Genomic DNA, 27,663 nt, shown 5'->3' with positions numbered 1-27,663 from the left:
AAGCCAGTAGAAAGTCTTACAGAACCATGGATTGGCCTAGTAATTTGCAACTCCATAATTATACCACAGAACCATGGTAGGGGCCTGGAAATGTAATAGGAAACCATGCCATACTTGTGCAGTGCCCAAGTCACTCATAATATTATGTCTTTAAAATGATGCCAGTTCATGCCAGCTGTTATTAGCAATCTCAGAGACCAAAATTGACATACACAATAGCATGTGGCAGCCTCTTCCTAGCTATGTATATTATTGTATATATACGTACAGCACCAGCCAGCTGCTTGAAAAGGTTCTTGAACCCTTGATCGATTTCAGCCTCACTCAGTACTTCCTGGGAACCAAAACACAAAATAATATGTCAGTTGTGTGACTTTCTATAGGCTTGTAGAAAAGATTCCATAAGAGGTCAAGACCAGATATAAGAGAATTAGAACAAAAGTGAAATTCTTTAGTCTTCAGGAGACTTTCAAATTATCCAGAAAACCAGCATATAGTCAGGTTGCTTGTAGTATAACGGGACAATATATAAGCCACAGGCATAGAATAATATGAGACAGTGACACTAATAGAAGAATGATTATTACAATAGAATGCAATTGATTCAGGTACTCACCTCAGGAGGTAGGTCAGCAGATAATGGATCATCCATCTCACTGCAGAATCAAAAATGGATTTATTAGGACGGGAGAAGCTAGATTTTCAGAAGGCGGCAATGGACTGGATTGTCTATGGACTTTTTAATGATATTGCGGGTGAAATTAAAGTGCCATTGTACATTTTGCAGGCATATCCATATTGCTGCCAAAATAAAATTGCTGAATTTTCACCCAAAGAAATGTTATTTACTTAGATTCAAATATGAGTATCACTTAGCTTGATCTATAAATACATTTGCCAGAGGAAAATTGTGATAAAATAGAATGAAAATGGAGAAAACACCTATTTCACACCTTGTATTACATTCCTGTATGAGCAATTCTGCATACTGTTCTGTGTGTTTTATGGAACTTCCTCACTTATTATTTCCACTAGGGATTTCAGGACACATGTATGTCCACAAGTGCACTGAACAAAGTGCAATTTCAAGCACAATTGCAATTATTTTCCCCAAAATGCAGGATTTTTTGCCAGTATTCCGGCATCATTGCGGTCGCACTACTGTGCAATACCTACAACTGCTTCCAGTTTACCAAAATTACTCAACTGCATTTGCGAATTGTCGCAAAACGGATTAAATTGTACAGTCTACTTGGCATCCTTCCTAGTGTTGTGTGCAAGCGACATCTGTGCTCGATTCTTTAGGCGCGACTTTGCTGCGCCTGTTAACGCTGGCTGGTCAGGAGGTGGCGGTAGCTCCAAGGTTCCCCTGCATCAATAGGTGCAGCAGTGCTTCATTCGGAAACAAAGGCAGGAAGTACGAGAGCTGCCAAGTGCAATTATAGGGAGGTGCATGCAGCACATTTTGATGCAAATACCTTTGAATTAAAGTAGTTGTACGCACAGCTGAATGCAGGGAAAGTGCAGGGACCACAACTACACTTGCGGATATACGTGAGCAACACATATTGAAATTTAAATTAAATGCCAGACCCAAAAACCCAGATCCAGTAACATGATGATAGGGGGAATTAGATTTAGAATTGCAAAGAGCCCAATATCCCCTTCCAATAAAGCCCTGGGATTATGCTCACTTACACAGAGCCATGCTTGTTTTCAGAAAAGAATCGAACAACAAAGTCTCCTTCCACATTAGGTTCGAAGGTAGAAGGGACCACAATGTATTCTCCGGGGGGCAGTTTGTGGCGGGTGCTGACTTCTCGCAGGTTTATGAACTGCTCGGAGCGAGCACGGGAGGCGTTTTGTAAGAAGAAGTCCCGCTTTAGGTGCACACCAGACTGTCCATGAAACTGAAGAAGCGAATAAAATAAGTGCAGACTAAAGTATCGAATTAAGGAAGTGGAGAAGTGAAAATCAAAAGCAAAGATAAAAGAAAGAGAAATGCACAAGTAATAAACTACTTAAAGAGGATAATATTTGTAACTTACACCTCAGTAGCCAGAAAGACATACTACTGGAACATTTTCATAGACAGGGTTATACTCACCTGAGAAGGAACCTGTTGGGGGGGAAAAAAAAAATTATTATATACTGAATCAGGGAAAATATGACTGATCTACATGTGCCTACTAATACATACAAAGCAATTTATCTCCTGAAACACATGCATCAAACTAGATTTTAGATGCTGCATCAGTTTGGTCAATTCGATCCTTTGGATCTAATTAAAACGGCAGGTATATGAGCCATCGGACCACATCAATGAGCCAATGCGGTCCACGATCAGACAAGAAAAATCAAACCTGCCTGATTGAGATCTGGCCAATTTTAGGCCAGATATCGGTCAGGTAGGCCCGTCGGGGGTACCCATACTTGGGCAGATAAGCTGCCGAATTGGTCTGAAGGACCCGAATTGGCAGCTGAAATCTGCCTGTGTATGGCCACCTTTACTTTGGGACCATCTGATAGATATTTGACTCATTATTTGCGTTTGCTGGCACACAAAGTCTCTACGCTCTACAACAGATGAAAAAACTCTTCTCTGTATGCTGGAATTATATAATAAAAGCCTTTTTAATTTCAGGTCTAAAAATTATCTTTACTGCAATAACAAAATGTCTGCCCAATTTATGTACACCCTGCACCTAGCTATATGTGCATATATTTATCCTTATCTCAAGTGGCCTTGCAGTGGCATACACAATCATTCATAAAACAGATTCTATAAGGCTCCAGAAAGTACAGCTTGGTAAAGCTTCTGGTTGATCCCATACCTCATAGACTGCAAATCCAATGGTCTCCATATCTTTCCCAAAGCGCCTCTCTTTGCGTTTGTCCTTTTGCATAAGTGCAAGCAGGAATGTGCAACCTTTTTCTGAGCCGAAGTCATCATCATCATCCTCCTCGTCCAATTTTATCTTGAACTGTGGGTTAATCCAGAATGTGGCTAAGCAGAACAGAAGCAGAGTGATTGTTAAAAAGAAAGACTGGCAGTTGACAGGATCAGGATGTATATGACCTCTCCTCAGCCCTAAGCGTTAACCATTCTCCCAAGGGCAATTCTGACCTCAGAGCCGCCCCTCACCCCACAGCGCATACCATTCTTGCGCTGGAGGGAGACCAGGGGGCCGCAACACTAGCGCAGATTGCAATTGCATTCTGCACTAGCAGATCCAAATTTCTGCTCTTTAAGTTACCAGGAGTGGCTTTTTGCCTCCCCTAGTAACTTTGGGGGCACTACCGCCTGATGCTTTCTTCATAAAAAAGGAGGCCCTTACCATCTTGCAATATAAAGATTCTTTAAAATTAGATTTCTCAAATAGATCTACAGATATAAAGATCCCAAAAAAATAGTTTCACGTACCAGGGAAATTTCTGCATCCGCCAGCTGTGCTACCTTTCCTCCAGTTCCCATTAAAGACGGTTGTGTTCCACTTGCGGTATTTGCGGGCAGTGAGTGCATCGGGTGTGAGGTTACAGATCTCAAGGCGAGAAAATTCACGAAGGAAGTCCTCAAAAGCCATCCTACGGGAAGGCCACAAAGAATTAAAAACTGATCAGCACTCAATAAAGGCTTTGTTTTATTGTGACCAAGCTTTACTTAGCAAAGGACCATCCAATGTTCTCTCTAAGCTGAGCACTACTGTTATTATACCAGTGCAAAAAAAAATCTGGACAAAAATTAAAAGGGAAGGAGGCTGCCAATATGTTCATCATACTGAAAAAAGTGCTAAAGTGTGGCGTCATAAAGGGGCAAATATGTATCATTAGTTCAGCCTACTGGGGCTGTAGCACTCAATGTTTCAATGCTCACGAACTGGCAGTGTCAGAATGGGGTGGGCTGCCAACTAAAAGCCCACCCACCCTCACTGCGAACCCCACCCCTCTGCCCCAATCTTTGGCACTGGGCCTGGGGTGGCCCAGACAGACCCTGATAACTGGCAAAGCAAATAAGGAGCTCAGTGCTTCCTCCGTAACAGGTGGAGTCCTAGAGACTAAATATATTTCCACACATGCCAAAGTTATACTGTAGAACAGATCCAAATAAATTAAAATTGCCCCATTGCAGCCAATCAGTTTTATTCTATTTTTTTATAAAACATTTTCAAACAATCATCAAGAGAAAATAAGATACAATTTATATAACTAAGACCTATATATAATACTATCATTTACAGGATAATCATGGTTCTCGTGTAATATATATATATATATATATATATATAAATATTTGCTTGCATGCAGTTGCTATAGCGTTTGTGTCCCTATGTATATACTGATTGTAGAAATTATATTATACTATACTATATGCTGAGTGTGCAAGCTAAAACCTTTTCCTTTTTAGTCAATAACTTTTATAGACTCACCAAAATTCTCCATCCTCCATTTTTATTCTCAAGTCTTGACTGTCTGCTGCATCCACAGAATTCCATTCAGATGAACTATACAGAAAAAAATTCAGAGTGTAACTGTAATGTTCACTTAGGCCTTCCGTGTGGGTCTTTAGTGTGCTATAGGTGTTAAAGTTTTATGGAGAAGAAAGTTTCTAAACAACCAAATCCTGTTTTTTAAAATGTGTACTAAATCCTAGGTCTTTTTAAACAGACACCTTATGACCAAGGGATAATGATATACTCGTAGGGAAAAAGCCATCACCCTTGTGCAAGCAGTCAGATTTACCTTGCCAACCCAAAAAAACCTGACTGCTACAATGACATGTAAATGACTATTATGCTTGCAGAGAAGGGGAGTCAGAAGGCATGCTCTTCTACTCTGTATTTCATTGTATAGAAAAGATGATGTTGTATATATGGGTAGACTTAGAAAAGATGGGTTTTGGTTATTGGTGGAATTCCAGGAGATGGAGATGGTGGGTCACAGAATGCATATCCCTGATAACCCTATTTTTTTCACTAATAATATTTTCTTGCACAGAGGGCTATTCTCAGATCTGCAATTGGTCTTAATTTTTTATTATTTTCTGTTGAATATTTTAGATTTTGAATTTTTTAACTTTTGTTCGGCAGCATTTTAGTTTGAATTTTAAACAGCGATCTGGTTGCAAGGGTTCATTTTAAGCAAGCAACCAGTCAGTGGTTTAAACGGGAGACAGTAATATGAATAAAGGAGGGCCTAAGTAGAAAGATAAATAATATAACAATGTGTTTTGTCCGGATTTATTGAAAATTTCTGCAAAAACTCTACTGGTCCTGCTCATTTGTTCCACTTCCTGGTGCCTTCTTTCCCAGGCTGTCCAGGGGAGCCGGTGGCACTCAGCACACTGGACTGTAGGATAGGAACCAATAAGCAGCTAGGTTGAACTGATAGGGAACCTAAGCCTGTCTTTGCTTGTGTGACTGCAGGGCTGTGATTGGCTATTCCCCCCTACTGTTTTTTTGACAGGGACTGTCAGAACACGCCCACCACTCATTTGAAACACAGACAGGGACCAGAGAGGGTCTATGGGGAGCTCCAACAAAGGGGCCATATTTAAAGTTAATGATTATTTAATCATTTAGCCCAGAGTGAACCCAGCACCACATAGTATTCATTGTTGCCTACAAGATTAAGGGGGCTTCATGCTAAATGTCTCATGTAAAGTGTCATTTCAGCTTTGTGCTAACTTTTATCAAATGTTCTGTTTTACAAACTTTTCAACTGTCTTCATTATTCATTTTTTTATAGTTTTGCATTATTTGCATTCTTCTTCTGCCTTTTCCAACTTTAAAATAACAGCCAAAGAACTACTGATCTGTGAGGCTACAAATTTATTGTTAGTCACTTTTTATTTCTTATCTTTCCATTTAGGCCCCTCCTACTCATTTTTAAGTCTTTCATTTAAACCACTGTCTGGACAATCTGGTTGGACCCAAACAACCAGATAACTATTGAAGAAATAGTTAAATAATTAAAAAAATGATAAAAACTGATAAAAGATAAAAACTGGTTGCAAATTGCATTAGGGCTCTGGCACACGGGAGATTAGTCGCCCGCGACAAAACTCCCTGTTCGAAAATGTAAGTCGCCGGTGGGATGGCACACGCGGCGGTGCGATTTCGCGCATATCGCCAAACAAATTTATTGTTAGTCACTTTTTATTTCTTATCTTTCCATTTAGGCCCCTCCTACTCATTTTTAAGTCTTTCATTTAAACCACTGTCTGGACAATCTGGTTGGACCCAAACAACCAGATAACTATTGAAGAAATAGTTAAATAATTAAAAAAATGATAAAAACTGATAAAAGATAAAAACTGGTTGCAAATTGCATTAGGGCTCTGGCACACGGGAGATTAGTCGCCCGCGACAAAACTCCCTGTTCGAAAATGTAAGTCGCCGGTGGGATGGCACACGCGGCGGTGCGATTTCGCACATATCGCCGAAAAAGCCTCGCAACTTCGGCGATATGCGCGAAATCGCGCCGCCGCTTACATTTTCGCCGGTGGGATGGCAGGGGAAGGCAACTCGGGGAGATTAGTCGCCCACGAACAGGGAGTTTTGTCGCGGGCGACTAATCTCCCCGTGTGCCAGAGCCCTTAGAGTATTACTGTCTACATAAGTGATCCCCAACCAGTCGCTCACCACTCCCTTTGATGTTGCTCCCAGTGGCCTCAAAGTAGGTGGCCATTTTTTAATTTTTGGCTTAGCTTTTATCTTACAATGAAAAGAGACCAGTCAGGTTCTGTAATGACCACTATTAACCAATGGCACCAAGGTGTCAACAGGGGGTGTCCATGTTCTACCATGTTTGGGAGCTAAATTTGAACGTACTGTTTGTTTGGTAATCTTGCTCATATGCAGTCTTCCCGAAAAGTGGGAAATAGGAAAAGTCACAGAGAGCACAGCACTCTTAGTGCAATATCCACTCCAGTACTGGAGAACCAAGGAGACATGATATTGTGATGGGTTTGCGTTATTAGAAGAGAAAGTGTAGGTATAATCTTGGGCCTTACTTATCACTCCAAGCACCTGTCCACTCCACCTCACCCCATGGATTTCTCATTCGAATCAGCTTTTGGCTCCGACCCCTGAAGTTGATCTTAAATAGAGCAAATACAATTAAATCAATCATTGAAATTAATCATAAGGGGATATACAAGGAAAGTATCATAACAAAGCAGCCACACGAGATCAGCTACTTCAAGAAATAAACCAAGTACAGAGAGGTAATGCTTTAGTGATCTTATTATTAACATCAAAATAAATTTCCTTCCTCAGTCAGTATATAATGAAGGGCACAGAGCCAGTTGCTTCCTGCTGCTGCTGTCCATACTTAGGTTTGTGGACTGTGCAACAGGCAAGGCAACCAAAATTGTTAAAAGAAAAGTAAACCTTTAAAATAATTACATGTAAAATTGAAAATGGTGAAAGTACTGTTCTAAGCACTTTTGCAATTCACATTCATTCATTATTTTTCCATTCCAACATATTAAGAGATACAAGTTCTCTTAATGAATGAATTAATTTTGTTACAACAGTGCCACCTGTCAGTTTTCAGCCATGAAGAAGTGGAGGAAGTTGTCATAAGAAATAAAGAGGGTTAATCTGATGTACTGTTGGTTTGAAAAACCATTAGTAAAGATTGGTTATTCCATCTTTCCTAACCAGAAGAACATGAGATTAGCCCTTTTTCTTTCTCATAACAACTTCCTCGACTACATCATGCTCAGAACTAGTAATGCAAAATTCTGAATAAAGAAATTCTGACACAAGTCTATGCCACTTGGATGTAGGATATATCATTTTCTGAAGTTCAACAATGGAGTATAATCACAAAAGAAAGTATCATAGCTGAAGTGTGACAAAGCTTTACCTCTTTGGCTCCAGTAACAGAGTATGCATGGCCTTTTACAAGCTTCTTGAATGTTACAGCTTCCATATCAGTGGCACTAGTGATCTAAAAAAAAAGAAAATTAAAGAGTAAGTGAAACTGCTGTGTAATATCAGTTATTGAACATTCCCCCTTTTGGCAGGCACAAATTGGAATATCAAAGACATGAATGCAGGAATTTTGGAGAAGCTGGAAAGACTGAATTCAGAAGTAGAAATTATAAGCAGAAGAAAGACAGCAATACCAATTAATTGATCTTTTTTTTCACAAACTCTTCTAGGCTAAGCTAGCCGTACACAGAAATATCAGCTCAGCTGCCATGCTTGCCAAGTAATGGGCCTAATTGTACAGATGCATTCACTGTTCTGCTGAGTCAACAACTCAATCAAACATGGGGCCAATATGGTCCACCTGGATCAAACAATATTTGAATGAGATATAAATCAAGGAACCAATCCTTTAGGCCCTATATATGACCAATAGGCTGCTGGCTTCACCAATAGGCTGCTGACTATAGGCAAGTCACCAGCCAATGTCTGCCTGTGTATTAAAACCTTATATCAGTGGTTCATAAACTGTACAGCTGACCTCCCGATCCCCTTGGTGATCTGAAGCAGTGGCAGCAAGGGCTAAGCCTGCAGGCCAGTTTGAGCAGTTGCAAATGTCGCTCGTGACAAATCTTCGCTTTTCACTAATCTCCCCAAAATGCCTTCCCACTGGCAATAATGTGAATTGCCGGGGGGAAGGCATATGCGTTGCTTTGTTTTGAGCTGTTGCCCAAAGTTGCCTCAGGAGGAAAAACTTCAGGCAACTTCGGAAAAACAAATCGCTGTGGATGCCTTCCTACCAGCGATTCTTATTATTGCTGGTAGGAAGGCATTTTGGGGAGATTCGTCGCCTGCAGTAGCGAAGATTGTTTGCGAATGGTGGCTGTGTCGCTGCCCTTACAGAGAGATCATTAGTGCAGTGGCACACAGGTGGATTTGTCACCCACAGTTCAATCTTGGCTACCCCGGGCAACCAATCTCCCTGAAATGCCTTCCCACTGGCAACAAAGTGAATCACTGGTGGGAAAGAATATGCAGCAGTTCAAGTCACCCGATGCTGCACAGGAAACTTTAGGTGACTTCACAAAACAAAGCCTTAGGGAGAATGGCCCTTTGTTCTCTTATATACATCTGAAAGCCCAGCTGGAAAGTCCTAGATATGCTTGGAACTAATGACTGATAATTTCCCTTAAGGTCCCCATACACGGGCAGATCCGCTCGCTTGGCAATGTCGCCAAACGAGTGGATCTTCTCCCGATATCCCCACCTACGGGTGGGCGATATCGTGGGAGAATCCAGGGTAATTCGATCGTTTGGACCTGGGGCCAAACGATCGAATTATAATGACGGGCATAGGTAAAATCGGTCAGGGGACCGCATCAACGAGCCGATGCGGTCCCCGATCCGACTATATTTTCTAACCTGCCCGATCGAGATCTGGCCGATTTCAGGCCAGATATCGGTCGGGCAGGCCTGTCGGGAGTGCCCATACAGCTACTATCGGCCCGTGTATGGGGACCTTTATTTGTATCAATTTTATGATGCCCCACGGGGAAATTAGTTGCCCGCAATAAATTTTCCTGGTGGAAAGGCTTTTCAGGGAGATTAGTCACACACGGTAGCACAGATTTATTGCAGGCGACTATTCATCCCGTGGGATATTACACTTAAGGGAGCCCTGACCAATGGGATGGTTTCTTTGCTGTTTTCTTTAAAAGAAAAGAAAAAATAGACAAAGGGAATTAAATTTAATAGCAGACATAATAGGAGAGGACATTTCTTGGAGGGAACAATGAGGACACTCACATCAATGGAACAGCCCATGAGGGAACCTCTCTCCACAGCCTTCATGATAATGCTAAATAAATCTTTTGGTGCTTTCTTCATCTCATACCACTCAGTAACACCTCCTGTAAAATCCTCAAAACCTTCTGATGTGCTGCCTCCAGAAAGAGCCTCATAGCAACCATTGGCCCTGTACATGGAGAAAATGTGGTTATGACAGACTTTAACTACCCCCTGCACCGCACAAAGAAGTGATTGTAATGCACAACATTTTGCCACACACCCATGTGTTCAGGGACGAAGCTCTTACTTTCCAATCAAAATGTTCAGCTGGAAATCATTCAAATTTCTATAGGTAACATTGGCAATTCCATTTGGTCAGTGGTTGTCTTGGCACCTAGAAACTATCTTTGGCTTTTATTCATTCTTTCAAGCAGACACTGACCATATGGGGACCAGGGCCTTTATCTACCAGGATAATTTATCTACGAGTCAGGGCCAAGCAGTCAGATTATGCTGCGTGTACCCAGACAAAGTCAAATTGCAATAAAGACTCACTTGGCATAGGCCTTCTCCAGCAAGGCACTCCAGAATTCATTCCCGGAAGCCGAATGCACAAACACAAGTTTTCCATCTTTAACAGGGAGGTAATCATCGATAACCACATCGACCCACTCGCCAAACTGCCACAGCTGTAGTGGATTATAATAGGCACAAAGGAGACAAAAACAAGTGAAAACATTGTTATACACACAGCAGCCATGGGGTGTCATCGATGTACTGTAACAAAAAGAGCAAGTGAACAAACCAGCAAGTGCTTTCCACACCATGAGATTAAAATTTAATAATGGTCACACCTCCAAGGAAGGCAGAGCACTGCAATTAGGTGATTCCTAACAGATAAAGGGAAGTACTAAGGTTAAAAACCCACGCATGGAGAATTGCAGCTAAATATTTGTAGCTGGCTTCAGAGATCTCCCTCTTGACAGCCTTGCAGAGCGGCTTTGGAGTACTAAAAATAAGAAGTGTTGGACAGCCTGCTACTAGCTATCATTTTGGGGGGCCCTGGTCCTAAAGGCGAAGACACACGGAGCTACTTAGTAGCAGCTACTTGTCACGGCAACTAAATGCCAGAAAATACCCTGCCATAGATAATTGCCTCTCCTAAAACACACGCAGAGACAAGTATCAGTAAATGATCAGCATTGTCTATTTTAGTAGCTGTGAAAAGTAGCTGCTGTCTTAACTAGTGTCTTAACCCTTAAGGACAATTCCAACTAACCCCTATAGGCCTATAGACATTTACATTTATTATGAAATTTACATTTATTTATCCTATTACATTTAGCATAGCATAAATCAGATTCTTGGGTGGGATCTGTTACAAAAAAAAAATATACAGATAAAGAACAGATTTTCCCCGTTACCTGAAAATGAAAGACACCAGCGTAATTATCCTGAAAGCTCTGGCCATGTGGTACTACACGGTGCAGGATTGTATCATTTAATGTGAGGGAGGCGATAGCAGCGAGGAGCCAACAGTCACCTGGCCAAAATAAATATTGACACAGAATTATGGAGGCGAAACAGGGTAGTTAGAAAAGAAGGTGGAATAGTGTATTTAAATGAAAGAGACAGTAGGGCACAATTAAAAAACTATTTGAAAGTGCAAGATGCATTTTGGCTGCAAATGGTTGTGTTTTGTTCCCCCACACTGCATCATTTTTTCACACTGCAAGCATATGCTACGTTAAGGGTATCACAATTTAACATTCATTTTGACAAACTGGGCGCAAGCTGCAGGAGATATTGTGATACTTGCAGCACCAATACCAGAGCTAGTACCCCATTTGCTTGCCACTGTTGGGTTGCTTGAGGAACCCAGGAATTACCACTACATCCAGGCTGAAGTTGGTTCCTGGGCCCCTGGTGTTCATGTGTGCAGTCTGGGTGGGCAGAGAGGCGCTGCTGCCATGAGGGGAGTTGAGAAACTCGACTCAGGTGGCAGCACCCCTGAAGTTACTAGAGGCGGCAAAGAGCTGGTAACTTCAAAATTCAGATTTTTAAATTGGAATTTGGCTATTGCGCTCTCTAACACTAGCAATGTGGCACCCCCTCAGGGTGGCACTAAGGGCTGAAATGCATCTGGTTGGACAGGCTGGCGTTCACTGTAAGTTGCTAAGGCACAAGTACATGTAAATGCAAATTTGATTTTGGTGAGGTCATGTGACAATAACAAGGGGCAGGGAGCGGAGAGGAGGTAATACTAATGAGATAAGGCAAGGAAAGAAAATAACAAATTGGGAACGGGGCTACCATTGGGTTGGGTGCACAAAAACTAAATACATTAGGCTAATGTCACATGGGGCTGATTCTTGGATTGCAAAAGCAGGTTGAGGCACATTAGGTCTGTGACAGACGGGGAGATTAGTCACCGCGCGACAAATTTCCCTTGTCGTGGGCGACTGATCTCCCCGAAATGCCATCCCATACATGGCGTGGCGATTTGCCGATTTTGCCTAGAGAGGAAACTTGCATATGCCATCCCACCGGCGTTTTACATTCTAGCCAGTGCGATGCCATTTCGGGGAGATTAGTTGCACGCGACAAGAGAGATTTGTCTGTCACAGCCCTTAGGCTACTATTAGCAGCTACTTTTTCAAGGCAACTAAACTTCAGAATTTACGCTGCCATTGACAATGCTGAGAATTGCCTTCGCTAAAACACACAGAGACAATTTTCATTAAATGTAGTAGCCATGACAAGGAGCTTCTACTAGTAGCTCTGTGTGTCTTCACCCTTAGGTGAAGACATGCGGCGATAAGTAGCTGCGATGCGCCACAAAAACGCAGCAAGCAAGTGCTTGAGGAGCGTGGGGGGAGGGCTTGCTGACAGACACAGCCTGCAAGTGCTTGAGGAGCGGGGGGGGGGGGTGGTTGTGGGGGAAGCCTGGCTGGGGACGCATGTGCAGTAGACAGTAGTGAGGTAAAGGAAGTGGGCATCCCTATTAAAGATGGCGGCGCTGTTCACTGAAAAGAGTCTGTTGTATGTAGTAAGTGTGTCTCAGTAAATCTTTCTCTAGGCAAGCCAGAAATATAGCGTTTCTACATAGCGATAGTAGTACTATTGAATGGTGTGCTTAATTGATTTTGACTTTCCTTGTCCTTTAACCCTGTGACTGCTCCCAGAGGCACAGCACTGGGCCGGGTGCAGGCACACAGACCCGATTTAGGAGCCGAAATGCATACTTGTGTGTTCTGGCGTAGGCACGTGGAGCAGGTTTCGGCACCAAAATGCATGCATTTGAATTCTAGAGCCAACATCTGCGCTGTGTGTCTGTACCCGGGCCAGTGCAGTGCCTCTGGCAGCAGTCACAGAGTTAAGGTGGCCATACACGCTAAGAACATACGGGTGGGTGATATCGCGCTAATTTGGTCAAATTAGAACGACGGGAATAGGCGTCCGTCGGTTTGGGGACCACACCAACAAGCCGATGTGGTCCCCGATCCGACTGATTTTTAAACCTGCCCAATCTATATCTGCCTGATTTTAGGCCAGATGTCGGTCAGGCAAGCCCCTCGTTAGTGCTCATACAGGGGCCGATTAGCTGCCAAATCGGTCTAAGGGACCGATATCAGCCCGTGTATGGCCACCTTTAGGCTGAATCAAGCGTAAAGGGATTCTTGGCATGCTTTTATCTGCAGGCAGAAAATCAACCCTGTGAGGCAGAGGCCTTTGGAAAAGAAGGAAAAGGTATGATGTAATATATAGATGCACACCAATATGGGCACACATGCATGCATCAGGTACACATGCAGAAAACCAGCAGCAGGCATTCTAAATGAAAATTTGCACAGAAATCTATATAAAGGGCAAAGTCTGAAATACAAGTTACCGGTATTACATTTATGGGGTTGTTTATGGAATAGTGAGGTATTTATATGGCTGAATGAAATAAAATATGCCCCTAGTAACCCTGATATATATATGTACACACACAACAAGCTCCCAAACACACACAGATCAGATGAGGCTGGGCACGCCCAGCTAATAAGCAGTGAGTCACAGGAGAGAAATGTGAGAAAGCAGGAGTGGGTGACGCCTGAGGGAATCCCTGTGCCACACACCCAGCACCACACACACCAACACGTCACGCAATGTTCCTCCCACATTAGGAGGGTTGTTCTGAGACAGTTGCACACGACACTGACAGACAGTAATATTCACATCAAGGAACTAGAAACCACAGTTGATTATCAGTCCAACCGGCTCCATATCAGTGAATACAGATATAGAAAACAAACTCCATAGCACATAAAATAAACTGTCGCCCTATACACCCTGCTCACAGAGTTATACATGATACCACACGTACGCACATTCTCTGATCCACGGGCTCTGAATCAATTAACTTTTTCAGCTCAAGCTCCCCTTTGAGCTCCAACACCGGTTCATGACCATGTTACGGATATATAAAAACGTTGCTGTTTCCATAAATATTGTTGTTCAACCTAAATCTCGACTAAATGAACCTTTACACTAGGCTTCCAAGACTATCTAGTAGACCAAACTCGCATTTACCTCAAGGTTTACACTAAGTAGCATTAAAGGCAGCCATACACTGACAGATCTCATAAGCTCTCCAGCCAATCAGCCAACAGGCCAAATGAATGGAGAGCGTTGGAGGCCCCACACAACTTCCTGATTCCCAGAACTGACTGACATCCATAGTACATGTACTATAGAAATTGCTCAGGATAGGAGTTCCACCATATACGTACCACTCATCATTTTGTATTGGCAAGTGTATGGTCAGCTTATACTCTATGGGGGCTAAATTTGTCCCAAGCTCATCTCTAATCTGCCTCCAGCCTGCCCCTTTCTTCCCTACATACTTACCAAATCCCCAAAATTCCAAACCTGATGATGCGGCTCTGTCCCCTTTATGATTAGACTCTGCCCCTCTGACATCATGGCCTCACCCATTTACTTAACAATTTGTCCCCTTGTGGACCCCCCTCGCACTGTTCCCTCTAAGCTGTGCGCGTGTGCGCGCGCACACGACTTTCCGAACCCGCGCACACAAATTAAAATAGCGCGCACAAAAATTAAATTTTTGTAACTTGAGTTAGACAAACTGAAAGACCTGCGCAAAAATGCCCATAACTGAACTCCAACATACATTCTGTAGCGCACAAAAATTTAATCTTGCTTTAAAATGCGCACGGATGATATTTTTTGCGCACACAGCCTAAAAAAATTAGAGGGAACGTTGCCCCCTCGCCTATAGTTTATAGAAAAAGGTGGCAACCCTAGTTTGAAGTCAAATATCAAATATGATTGGCTGATATGAGCTACAAGACGACACAAACTTACAATACACAGTATTGTAAAAATAGTGGCAATTTTTGTACCAGATCTGGTAACCCACAGCAACATGTGTATGTATGGTTTCAAACATGTGACTGCAGTATATGCTACCTGCTGACTGGCTGCTATGGTTTAATTCAGTGATCCCCAACCAGTGGCTCGTGAGCAACATGTTGCTCCCCAACCCCTTGGATGTTGCTCTCAGTGCCCCCAAAGCAGGTAGTTATTTTTGAATTCCTGACTTGGGGGCAAGTTTAGGTTGAATAAACACAAGATTTCCTACCAAATAAACCCCCCTGTAAGCTGATAGTGTGCATAGAGGCTGCCTAATAGCCAATCTTAGCCCTTATTTGGCACCTCCATGAACTTTTATGATGCTTGTGTTGCTGTCCAAGCCTTTTTACATTTGACTGTGCCTCAAATAAGAAAGGTTGGGGGATGCCTGGTTTTATTTATATGGTGCAAATTTTGCAAATGAAAATTAAATTAAATTACTTTATACATTTATATATAACAACAACAGCAACCAATTAGCATTATGCTATCACCGGTCTAGCTATCAGTCTATTGCATTTACTAATAATGAAGGCAAAGAAGTCCTTACCCAAGGCTCCCTGACAGATGTCTGTTCTTGTGGCACCATCGACAATAAACTGTGGGTTGGAGACGAGTTGCTGCAGAAAATAATAATAGTTTTTTTTAGTTCAGGAAGAAAATAAGCAAAGAGAGAAAAAATAAATGTATTTGCAGGATACTGTACTTTTATTAGAGAAAGTGCTAAATGTCATTGTTGTCCTAAGGATCGTACTCAATAAAGCGGAAAGGGTTGAAACTCTTTAGTAATTAGACGCATCATTTCTAGAAACAATGACAGTGTCTCCCCAGGCCGTTATAGCCGGGCGCAATGCCCGGCTGTTTTTCCCTGCCGATTACTCTGGTGCCTCCCCACATTGTGCCAAAAAGAGACGTTTCATTTAGAAGCCAGCAGAACTGTGTGTTGTATTTGATGAAGCACACAGTCCCATTGGCATTTGTAAAAAGGCATGTATTTATTTATTTTTCTCACCACCTTCCCAAATTTCTACCCACCCCATGTTTTTATCATCTGGGGAGAAGACAGCAGGATATTTATGTACAAAATGACCTTTCAATTGCTTTCTTTCTATCCTATGCTATGCATATGTATATGTATATCCAATAACTACAAGCGCCGGGGTGTGTATTGTTTATACAATACACAGGCTGCAGAGGAGATAGCTAACACGCTTCTTTACAAAACAGTGAATTTAAGCTTCCAATAATTTTTTTTTGTTTTGTTAATAGTGCAGGTTTACTGCAGGCAACAAATCTCATCTGCCAGGGCCCTAAGGACAGTGGCACAGAGATTTATTACATACGGTTAAGGTGGCCACACACGTGGCGGTTTCCGATCTTAAGATCGTACAATCGGCCACTAACCGTTCAGGGCTGAAACGGCAGATAAACAATAGGATTTCTACCTCCTTCTGCCGATTCAGCCCTGAAGGCAGATTTTGATCAGGCGCCTTCTATGGCGCCCGATCAAAATTTTTTAACCTGGCCTATCGGCGAGTCGACCGATATCAGCAGCCTCCTGCGATATCGGTCGACTCGCCGACTTGCCATACACGCACTGAATATCGTATGAAACGGGGTTTTGTACGATATTGTCGGTGCGTGTATGGCCAGCTTATCCTAGTTACCACTGGTGACAAATCTCTCCAAAATGCATTCCCTTTGAAAATAAAGATATCGCAAAGGCTGCGGATTTTGGTTGTCAATGGGGGAAACAAACAGTCTTTACAAAAGATAGTAATTGCTACATGTATAGCCACCTTAAAGGACAATGAAAGGTTAATATAAATTAAAAGTAAGTCTAAAGGCATTCTTTTAAAGTACTTACTGCATATCTAAATTCCCAGATCCCTGCTTGCTTCTCTGAGATATGGTGCTGGCAGCCTACAGCAATGTGAAGCCTACAGTGACATCACTGAAATCTCTCTGTCCTTCCTGTAGGTGCCAGCGGCAGCCTTCCTATTCTCTGAGCATGTGTGTAATTTGATCCTGTCTCCTGTTCTGAGCTACACATACCCACCAGCCAATCAGAAGCGGATCTGGCAGAGGGGAGGGCGTGGAGGGAATGAAACACATGTGCAGTATGAAGCAAGGAGGGAAAGGAAGGGAGAATACCTTTTTAGAGATGGCTGCCTGTTCTAGAAAATGTGAAGTAAGTGTGACTGAGTAAATATTTGATTAGGTGAGCCAAAAGTGTGGCGTTTTTACTAAACAATAGGAGGACTATTGGGCAGTATGCTTTTTAAATTTTGACTTGCATTCTCCTTTAGGGCTCTGGCACACGGGGAGATTAGTCGCCCGTGACAAAATTCCCTGTTCGCGGGCAACTAATCTCCCCGAGTTGGCGATTTCGCGCAAATCGCCGAAAAAGCCTTGCGAGGCAACTTCTGCGATTTGCGCAAAATCGTGCCGCCGCATGTGCCATCCCACCGGCGACTTACATTTTCGCCGGTGGGATGGCAGGTGAAGGCAACTCGGGGAGATTAGTCGCCCGCGAACAGGGAGTTTTGTCGCGGGCGACTAATCTCCCCGTGTGCCAGAGCCCTTAAGGGTGACTTCTTCACTGACAAATCTGCCCCCATTATGTGCCTAAGGCAGATTCCAGGTGTTTTCATGGCACAATTATGAGAACAATTATAAAAGACAGACATTTCTGCGCATGAACTGAAAATGTCAATGGACCTTGTGGATGATTATAGTGATAATAACTAAAAATTGCTAAAATTACATTGTATGCTAAAATATGATATGTTAATACTGAATACTGTCCAGGCCCTTGACAAAATCAAGTTTGTATCAATCAACATCCATAAAAAAGTACTGGGTCAGTATCAGTCCCTAACAAACACATAAGGACAGTGATCCCCAACCAGTGGCTCAAAAGCAACATGTTTATCACTAACCCCAGATATGTCGGCAGGCCACAAAGGGCCCTGCCCTCTGTTGCTCCCAGTGGCCTCAAAGTTGGTGCCCATTTTTAATTTTCTGGCTTGGAGGCAAGTTTTGAAAACGTAGAGACACAGTTTTACTCCAAGCAGAGCCTCCTGCAGGCCAGCAGTCCACATGGGGCTTCCAAATAGCCAATCACAGCCCTTATTTGGCATCCCCAAAGAACTTTTTTCATGTTTTTGACTCACAAACAATTTTTACATCTGAATATGGTTCACAAGTAACAAAGTTTGGGGATTCCTGCTGTAGGATATTAGTCAGGATTCCTGGCAGACATCAGGTGAATAGCAGCCCTGACCCATGACAAACAATGGGGTGAATTTAATTGAAGATTCCAGACATACACATACAATCAGTATCTTAGAAAAATATCAAGTAAGTAACAATCATCCTCCATGACAAATGTCAGGTATATATCTATCAGTATCCACACAAAAACATGACATACAACATAAGATCAGAGAATTTTAATAGGACACATAAACATCAGGGGATTAATACACAAAGGTGTCGTAAAGATGAATTTGGCATTAAATGTGAGAAGAATGTCATTCACAAATGTTTGTATGCCAAAATAGGGATTGTCTCTATGTTTGTGGCAGTTAGGGAAAGTGCAATATAGGGGACCAGACCAAATTGTTTCCTATTGTGTTTGTCAATCAATAGTAACTGCACTTGCATTATATCAATTATTTAAATCTTGTTTCCTTCAGTCTGGGAATTCACAATCACAGCTAGCAGGCAGGTGCATTTTGTGGGCACTGTACTTGCCAATAAATTTGTAATAAGTAGTCCTCCGACCCGAGCCTGCCTTCGATCTGCCTTAAATACTGTCCTGCTCTTCCCCAAACCCCTATCCCCCCTTCCACCCACTCAACTCACATATTCTGCTCTGACAGCAATCCTGATGGCAAGCCTCGTTTGTGTCATTGTTATGCCCCCCACTTCATGGACCTACCCCTACTACAGCCGGTGAAGTGTTGGCAACCCTAGGTTCAGCTTGGCACATGTGCAGTATAGAAATCTATAAAAAAGAGAGGCACAATAGAAACATGGGAGCACATCCTCTCAAGGCAACTTCGGCAAATCGCAGTGCCACGTATGCCATCCCACCGGCGATTTACATTCTAGCCGGTGGGATGGCATTTCAGGGAGATTAGTTGCCCGCGACAAGGGAGATTTGTCGCGTGGCGACTAATCTCCCCATCTATCACAGCCCTTAATGTCAAGATACATTCAATTTATTGTTATTGTGTCTAATAAAACCTCTACAAATAGGCAGTACAGACACACCTTGCATCTTGCCATTGTTTAAGCATGGTTGTGTATATTAAGGGCTCTGGTACACGGGGAGATTAGTCGCCCGCGGCAAAACTCCCTGCTCGCGGGCGACTAATCTCCCCGAGTTGCCTTCCCTCTGCCATCCCACCGGCGAACATGTAAGTCGCCGGTGGGATGGCAGACGCGGCGGGGCGATTTCGGGAAATCGCCGAAAAAGCCTCGCGAGTCTTTTTCGGCGATTTGCGCGAAATCGCGCCGCCGCGTCTGCCATCCCGCCGGCGACTTACATGTTCGCCGGTGGGATGGCAGAGGGAAGGCAACTCGGGGAGATTAGTCGCCCGCGAGCAGGGAGTTTTGCCGCGGGCGACTAATCTCCCCGTGTACCAGAGCCCTTAGACTGAGCAGCAGCAGGCTACACAATTAGATGGTCAGGAAGGAGGAGTATATGAGAAGTGCATTGACATCTAAGAAGTGCTGAATGGAAAGTTAAAGTTATTGTTTGCCCCGCCTCAATGCCTTAGGCATAGACGAGGGGCAGGCAATGTATGACTGACAGCTGAGATTTTTAAATGCCTTTATAAAGGGTATAGATGTGTTAAAAAAAAATTTGGTTTCATGTTTAATTTGAAAAGGACTTTTATTATACAGTTTTTTATGTCTGGGTGACAGGTCCCATTTGACTGCAGAAGGCTTCTGAGGCAAAAAGCCTTCTACAGCAACACTGGGCCTCTTCCTAAGTTTCTCCGTAGGTTTTTGGGCATTTCTTTCTATGTGATTCTTCCTTCTTATATCAATGCTTCCTCAGCAGAGCCTACACTTACTCAGGAAAATCTCTAGACTAACATTCCATGGACTCACAAACCACATAGCACATATTTAGCAATAGTAGCTTGTTGTTTGGCGTTTTGAAAGTATTTACAGGCCCCTGTGTTCAGTTACGGAGCACAAGGACCTGCAGAATTTGCTTTAAATGAAACACCTGCCTGTATCCTGATGCTGCACCTTTCACTTAAGCATAGAATTTTAATTAAGCCAGCATCCAGCAATGTTCTGTCTAATCTCTTCTTGGCTGTGTATGCAAAAAAAAATCTTCTGTATGCACTTTAAAAAAAAACTGGCGTGTGCAGTGCAAAATTATGTGTTTTTGCACAAAATTCTTTTAGATTTGTGCAAAAAAGGGTTTAAGAGCACTATCACATGTCACATATATCACATGTAGCATTTCTCTGCCTATAGAAATGGCAGCTTCCTGCAGTTCCCACTCCCCTTAACATGAACCATGCTGAAGTAAGTATGAGCCCTTTTCTTCCTCACCGGTGTATTTTTGTGAAGAAAATTGCTCATTCCTGCACTTCCGTGTGCCCCCCATCTGCCACATGACATTACTTTAAATGTTAGCAGAAAGCCCTGGAAGCTCTTTTGGGCAGGGCCCCTTTTTACCACTTGTATTGGTTATTGATTGTTTTTGTGTGGAATCTATATGGTCATTGTATATACCTATTTATTGTACAGTGCTGCAGCATATGTTGGTGCTGGAGTACTGGATAAGGATAATTGCTATATGGAATATTTTCCTGTCTCCGGGAAAGAAAATATTGTTGGTCGCCCTGTTCCCCACCCTCTGTACCACTGCCAGGGTCAGTAAGTTCACTTGACAAGAAATGCCACTAATCCAGTTATTCTGCTTCTACTTGACCAGGCATGCTTCCACCCCTCCGCCAACCAGATTACTGTTTGAATAGAATTTAGTGTCAATGAGATTCTGTATATAGAACCCATTTTTTCCTCAGGGGAAGCGAATACATGCCAGAAATTGTTTTTGTGAGGTACTGAGACCTCACCTACAGCACAAAAAGACACCCTGCTTGCTGCAGTCTGGAACAAAATTCACCTGAAGGTTTTCTGAGTTATAAAGCATGTCCACTAGATTTTCAAACCTTGTTGGTGGGATTTGCTTCTGTTCATGCATAAAAAGTTGTGCATCAGCTGTGGATCAGGCCTGGATTACACAGGCTTCATTCCACATGGGGTTCAGCTGAGGTCAGGGCTCTGTGAAGTTTTTCCAATCCTATCTCTGCGTGGACCTAGCTTTGAGCCCAGGGTTAAAATTCCTGCTGAAACAGGAAAAGGCCTTCCCCAAATGGTTCCTACAAAGTAGGAAGCACAGAATTGTGGAAAATGTCACTGTATTATGCAGTGGCACCTGTGTAGGCAATGAAAGTGAGGCTTAAATTGGAATAAGAAGAGATGTCCATATACGTTTGGCCATACGGTATAGTCCTACATACCCCTATTGCAAGATCCCATGGCTCCGCAGCCTAGGTGGCCAGGGCCTTATTGTATAACTGCTATTTACAGATAGTAAATTTTTACAGGTGTAAAAGGAACCTACATTGCCCAGTAGTAAAGTGCAGGCCAGTAATTTCCTGAGCCACACCTGATCCTAACCCACCCTCAACCCAGATTGGGCTTTCTATAGACTTGATAGCCAAGATTAAATGTTCTGCCTTAGGAAGTTCACCCTACGCCCACCCACAACCCACTTTGGTGATAATGTGTCAGCCCAAACCCACCCTCTAACAGATAAACCCTTGGGTCCTGTAGGTTTTAGGCCAACCTGTGCATCACTCAACCCCAGTCAAGATAAGCAAGTAAGAAACCTAATAAGGCCAAGGAGGAGGTCACAGCAGGTTATTTTAACCAGAGGAGGGATAGTGGCCAGTAGCCCACTACAGAATACAGGTATAGGACCCGTTATCCAGAATGCTCGGGACCAAGGGTATTCCGGATAAGGGGTCTTTCCGTAATTTGGATCTCCATACCTTAAGTCTACTAAAAATTGATAAAACATTGAATAAACCCAACAGGATTGTTCTGCCCCCAATAAGGATTAATTATACCTTAGTTGGGATCAATTACAAGGTACAGTTTTATTATTACAGAGAAAAAGGAAATCGGTTTTAAAATTCTGAATTATTTGATTAAAATGGAGTCTATGGGAGATAGGCTTTTCGTAATTCGGAGCTTTCTGGATAATGGGTTTCCGGATAAGGGATCCCATACCTGTATTTACATTTGCAGCAGGGTAGGTTTCCCCACCAGCCATACTCTAATCCTAATTCTAACTACCAGCACAATGTTATTTTTTCTACTTTTGCTTGTGCCCCCTTCCCTCAAATGGTGCTCTTATCCATTATTCTGCCACTTAAATACAATAAGCAGAAGTATAATTAGTATTCTTCATGACAATGGCACACAAAGTGCTATGACGCACACAGACGTCACCTCCCCTATAGGTGAAGAAGCATGTAAATTATGTTATGTGGCTGTCCAGCTGAATTTCCCACAATGTTTTACATGCAGCAATTCCTCTTCTTAGGTAACCTATACATATACCATAAACTGTATGAAACATTATTTAATATGATTTTATCAGTATGTAAGGCCAGCTTTAGTCACTGAGACAAAGTGGCAAGCTATGCAGTTTGTATGTGACTATATTTTATTTGACTTAATAATAATATTATAAATAATAATAATAATAATAATAATAAATAGTATAATTAAGCCAGCATGCAGATTTATTGTGTTTCTCTATTAAAAGCAGATGAACAAAAAATATTTTTTTGTTCACACTTCACACTTGACAAGGAAGTATCTAAAAGAGCTGTAGTTGAACTGGCTGCAATAGGGAAACCAAATAAATCTGAATGCAGGGAGAGAGGTATGTTATTCTGGTTGCTGGACAGAGTAATTTTTGAGATTTAAGGAAAAAAAAAAAAAGTTTACTTTTTACTTTAAAGTAAACAGTTCAATTAAAAAAAATACATTTAGCACGACAAATCTCCCTTGTCACGAGCGACTAATCTCCCCGCAATGCCATCCCACCAGCTAGAATGTAAATCGCCAGTAGGATGGCATACGCGGGCGTCGCGATTTGCCGAAATTGCAGAAGTTTACTCTCAAGGCGACTTCAGCAAATCGCTGCGCCACGTATGCCATCCCACTGGTGATTAACATTCTAGCCGGTGGCATTTCGGGGAGATTTGTCGTGCAGCGACTAATCTCCCCGTGTGTCACAGCCCTTAATCCTGCACAACAGCAGGTGTGTAAGTGGTTGAAATGCCCTACCCTAAAGCAATACTAAAGGGAGGAGCTATACACCCAGCATCCTCGGTCATCTCTCAGGGGAGGTGTGTTTTTTGGGGAGGATGGGGGGGGGGGAACAGATGTTCTTGACCAGTGCTGTCCAACTTCTGTTGTACCGTGGGCCTGAATTTTTCCGACCTACGTGGTGGAGGGCCGATAATGGAAGCCAGTTTTGACCACTCCCCTTTTTGAAACTGCACCCACTTGAAACCACACCCATGTTATCACATGACCATACCCATATTAATGGTTGTAGTACAGCAAAAACCTGCCATACTCTGCCTGCCCTACCCTGCCTGTGTGTGCCATACTCTGCCTTCCCGACCCTGTCTGTGTGTGCCATACTCTGCCTTCCCTACCCTGCCTGTGTGTGCCAAACTTTGCCTGCCCTACCCTGCCTGTGTGTGCCATACTCTGCCTGCCCTACCCTGCCTGTGTGTGCCAAACTCTGCCTGCCCTACCCTGTCTGTGTGTGCCATACTCTGCCTTCCCTACCCTGCCTGTGTGTGCCAAACTCTGCCTGCCCTACCCTGCCTGTGTGTGCCATACTCTGCCTGCCCTACCCTGCCTGTGTGTGCCATACTCTGCCTGCCCTACCCTGCCTGTGTGTGCCATACTCTGCCTTCCCTACCCTGTCTGTGTGCCATACTTTCAACCCTGCCTGTGTGTGCCATACTCTGCCTTCCCTACCCTGCCTGCGTGTGCCATACTCTCACTGTGTTTGCCATTCTTGGCTGGTTTGTGCCATACTTGGCCTGTGTGTGCCATACTCTGCCTGTGTGTGCCATACTCTGTCTGTGTGTGCCATACTCTGCCTTCCCTACCCTGCCTGTGTGTGCCATACTCGGCTTGCCCTATGATGGTACACACAGGCAGCCTACAGTGACACAATGCTGGCACTGCTCCTACAGTCTGCAAAATAACTATATATTAAAAAACTTTTTAATTGAAGTACCACCTCAGTATATGTTCTTTTTGCAGTGTGCAGGGATTATTTGTGGGTTTCTACTGCTCCTGAGGTGTGAACAGGGGGAACAATATGGGTGATTACAGCCTGAGCCTGAGGTGTGAACACTGCAGGGGGTGAACAATGCAGAGATTAAAAGGTGTGAACAACACAGGGGATTATATATTTAAACAATACAGTCTGATTACAGCCTGAATCTGAGGTGAGAACCATGCAGGGGGCCAGTTAATCTCAATACTGATACCATTTAAAGCTTACACAAGAGTAAGCCATCAAAGCAGCCAGACAGGTGGGGGGCCACACAGAGGGGGGTCGCGGGCCGCCAGTTGGACAGCACTGTTCTTGACGATTCCCATTCTCCTAACATACCAGCTCCCATATGGAAAAGTAGGTTTTTAACATTTACAGGCACTTGTGACATTCCCTGTGCTGTGCATCAGGAAACCACAGGAAGCATTTTCATTTGTAATGCTCAGTTGATTAAGGGTTAAAAATGGACCCGATGTTCTGGGTAACCGACATGGAACATCAGATATCACATGTTTTTATGCTACAAAAGAACTTCGAACAGAATTAGCCCTTGTTAAAAAAAATCGGCACTGGAGCTGGGAGAACAACACTGCCTGAGGAACTGGCAGGAAAACCACCTAAAAAATACTTCTAGTTCCTTTCATATGCGTCACCCTGCAGCAGGGGCAACACACCAGGACTCCTCCTGTCTCTGTCTGCATGGAAATCATCAGCAGGCTGTGCTGGGCGGGGGCTATATTATATTAAAGGAACAGTACCACCAAAAAATGAAAGTGTAGTATAAAAGCAATGTACTGTTGCATTGCACTAGTACAACTGGTGTGTTTGCTTTAGAAACACTAATATACTTTATATAAATAAGTTGCTGTGTAGCAATGGGGGCAGCCGTTCAAGCTGGAAAAAGGAGAAAAGACACAGGTTACATAGCAGATAACAGATAAAACCCTGTTGTTTTCTACAGAGCTTATCTGTTATCTGTTATCTGCTATGTAACCTGTGTCTTTTCTCCTTTTTCCAGCTTGGATGGCTGCCCCCATGGCTACACAGCAGCTTATTTATATAAACTATACTAGTGTTTCTAAAACACTTTTTTGGTGTTCCTTCAACATGTATCTATATATATATTTGTGAATTGGAGGTTGTTTTTCTAAACTGAATAAGCTTGCATATTAAATGCTTGCTTATTTATTAATAAGGAAAACTTGTTTGAATTTACAAACTTGAAAAAGTCGAAAAATCTGAATTTAAAATATGGCTTGAATTTGCCTAGGACAAACTCTGCCTATAGAAACTCGCAAGCTTTTAGATGCCAAATTTTTACATTCAAGTTTTTGGGGTTTTTGCACTTAATAAATACCAGACATTCATATTTTTGAACTGGAGGTTTTTTTAGTGCAAAAATAATTTGAATAGTTGAATCCTGATAAATCTCCCCCACAGATTTCATACAAATATGGGCCGATACAGAGGCCCATGTATCCACAGGGTGGACTGTCACTTACCGAAGGCCGAACCCATTTTACTCCATAGGTTTTGGATGAGTTTGGGCCGAGCTCCTTAAAGCCCAGAGAGTAAGCAGAGGGTGGGAAAGTGTCGTCCTTAAAGAGGGTCCTGTTTTGCAGGCACTCGTGGAGAATCCGGTCATAATCTTGTCCCAGAAATTTAACTGCATTTTCGTGTTTCCCAACACCCAGCTCTTGGTCACGTTGCTTCTGCAGCTGCGCCGAAATCCCGGAGGCATAAACGGGCACAATCACTTCCTCAGCCATCTCAGCAACAACAGCAGGCGAGCTGGGTTCAATTCCCAGGGAGGGTCAAAGCTGAACAAAATAAACAAATTTTGGACATTTTAGGAAATAAGGAAATGCCACTTTTCAATTGTAAGCTCTTACCAGCAGGGCCCTCATTACCTCTTGTGTTTTATGTAATCTGTATATTTCATGTATACATCCTTCTACTGTACAGTGCTGGGGAATCTGTGGTGCTTTATAAATCTTTTTAAATTGTAAGCTCTAATGATTGGTAATTAATGCAGGAAAAACAGCTTCTTTGCAGGAACTCAGATACATGGGGGGCAGGCAGCACTCACTGTGACTCATCACAAAGCATAAACGTTGCAGCGCAACTACAACTCTCACTGCATTTAGCAGAAGTATTTGGATTTACATCACACACAAAGCATAAACGTTGCAGCGCAACTACAACTCTCATTGCATTTAGCAGAAGTATTTGGATTTACATCACACACAAAGCATAAACGTTGCAGCGCAACTACAACTCTCATTGCATTTAGCAGAAGTATTTGGATTTAGATCCTGGCAAGAGTCAGTACTGTTTATCTCTGCAATTATCGGCAAAGATCAAGTCACAGACAAGTGTAAAAGAAAATGCATTCATCATGAAATGCATGCTGCACTGCAACAATGGCACGAAAATATTATAAATATAATATTAGGGAGGGGGAGGATGAGCAGGCAAATCAGCACTGCATAAAGCTAACATCGAATCCCGCCCATAAACAGCAGCAAAACTCAGGCAAGACGGTAACATGTAAAAGTCAGGGAGTAAGGGGGGTTTATTTGACACTGGTACACTGTGCCTATTCCTGGCTGCCCCCTATAAGTATAAGCCCCCCCCCCCCCTGGCAATTGGCTTCTCCCCACCCCTTGGAAGACATACAAGTATGCAGACAGAGTACAAATGCCCGCCAGTCAGTTGTTGTAGTGCCAGGGTTATGTGCCATGCAGAGGAGGCCGCTGTACGCACCTGTGGAGGGGAGCCTTCTGTGCCGGGAGTCTCTAGCTGTCTCTCTGTCCCGCAGGCTGAGGATCGCTCGGTCTCCCCCTTCCTGTTCTGTTCGTGCTGCAGTCTCCTCCCCGCACTGCCAGACTGTGAGACACTCCCAAGAGCTGCCGGGCCGATCAGACACTCCCTTGCCTACATTCCGCCCAGCTACTCCCCTGTCCCTCCCCACCTCAGTCTGCCTCTCCTCTCACTATTCTTTACTGAGCTGCACTGCTGTTATCTGTCCCGTCTGCAAATATCATTTAGCCCTTATTAGCGTGTGGGGCAATTCTTCACTAAGGGAAATCACCCAAAATG

At 43.1% G+C, this 27,663-nt stretch overlaps 1 protein-coding gene across 1 annotated transcript in view; it reads right to left on the bottom strand.

The window, feature by feature from the left end:
- Positions 1-27,365, bottom strand: part of capn1 (calpain 1, (mu/I) large subunit) — a 32,334-nt gene extending 4,969 nt beyond the window's left edge. Inside the window, 15 exon segments of the mRNA NM_001013614.1 lie at positions 269-334; positions 617-656; positions 1,699-1,910; positions 2,108-2,119; positions 2,835-3,007; positions 3,425-3,585; positions 4,428-4,502; positions 7,013-7,098; positions 7,873-7,956; positions 9,744-9,912; positions 10,281-10,414; positions 11,150-11,268; positions 15,697-15,766; positions 26,064-26,381; positions 27,328-27,365. Coding sequence (NP_001013632.1) covers positions 269-334; positions 617-656; positions 1,699-1,910; positions 2,108-2,119; positions 2,835-3,007; positions 3,425-3,585; positions 4,428-4,502; positions 7,013-7,098; positions 7,873-7,956; positions 9,744-9,912; positions 10,281-10,414; positions 11,150-11,268; positions 15,697-15,766; positions 26,064-26,330 — 1,668 coding nt within the window. The 5' untranslated portion in view covers positions 26,331-26,381; positions 27,328-27,365.
- Positions 27,366-27,663: the final 298 nt, after the last annotated feature.

Source organism: Xenopus tropicalis, chromosome 4, assembly GCF_000004195.4.
Source record: "Xenopus tropicalis strain Nigerian chromosome 4, UCB_Xtro_10.0, whole genome shotgun sequence".
Classification (NCBI taxonomy): domain Eukaryota; kingdom Metazoa; phylum Chordata; class Amphibia; order Anura; family Pipidae; genus Xenopus; species Xenopus tropicalis.
The sequence above is the reverse complement of the archived record's forward strand: the minus strand, read 5'-3'. Positions and strand labels throughout refer to the sequence as shown.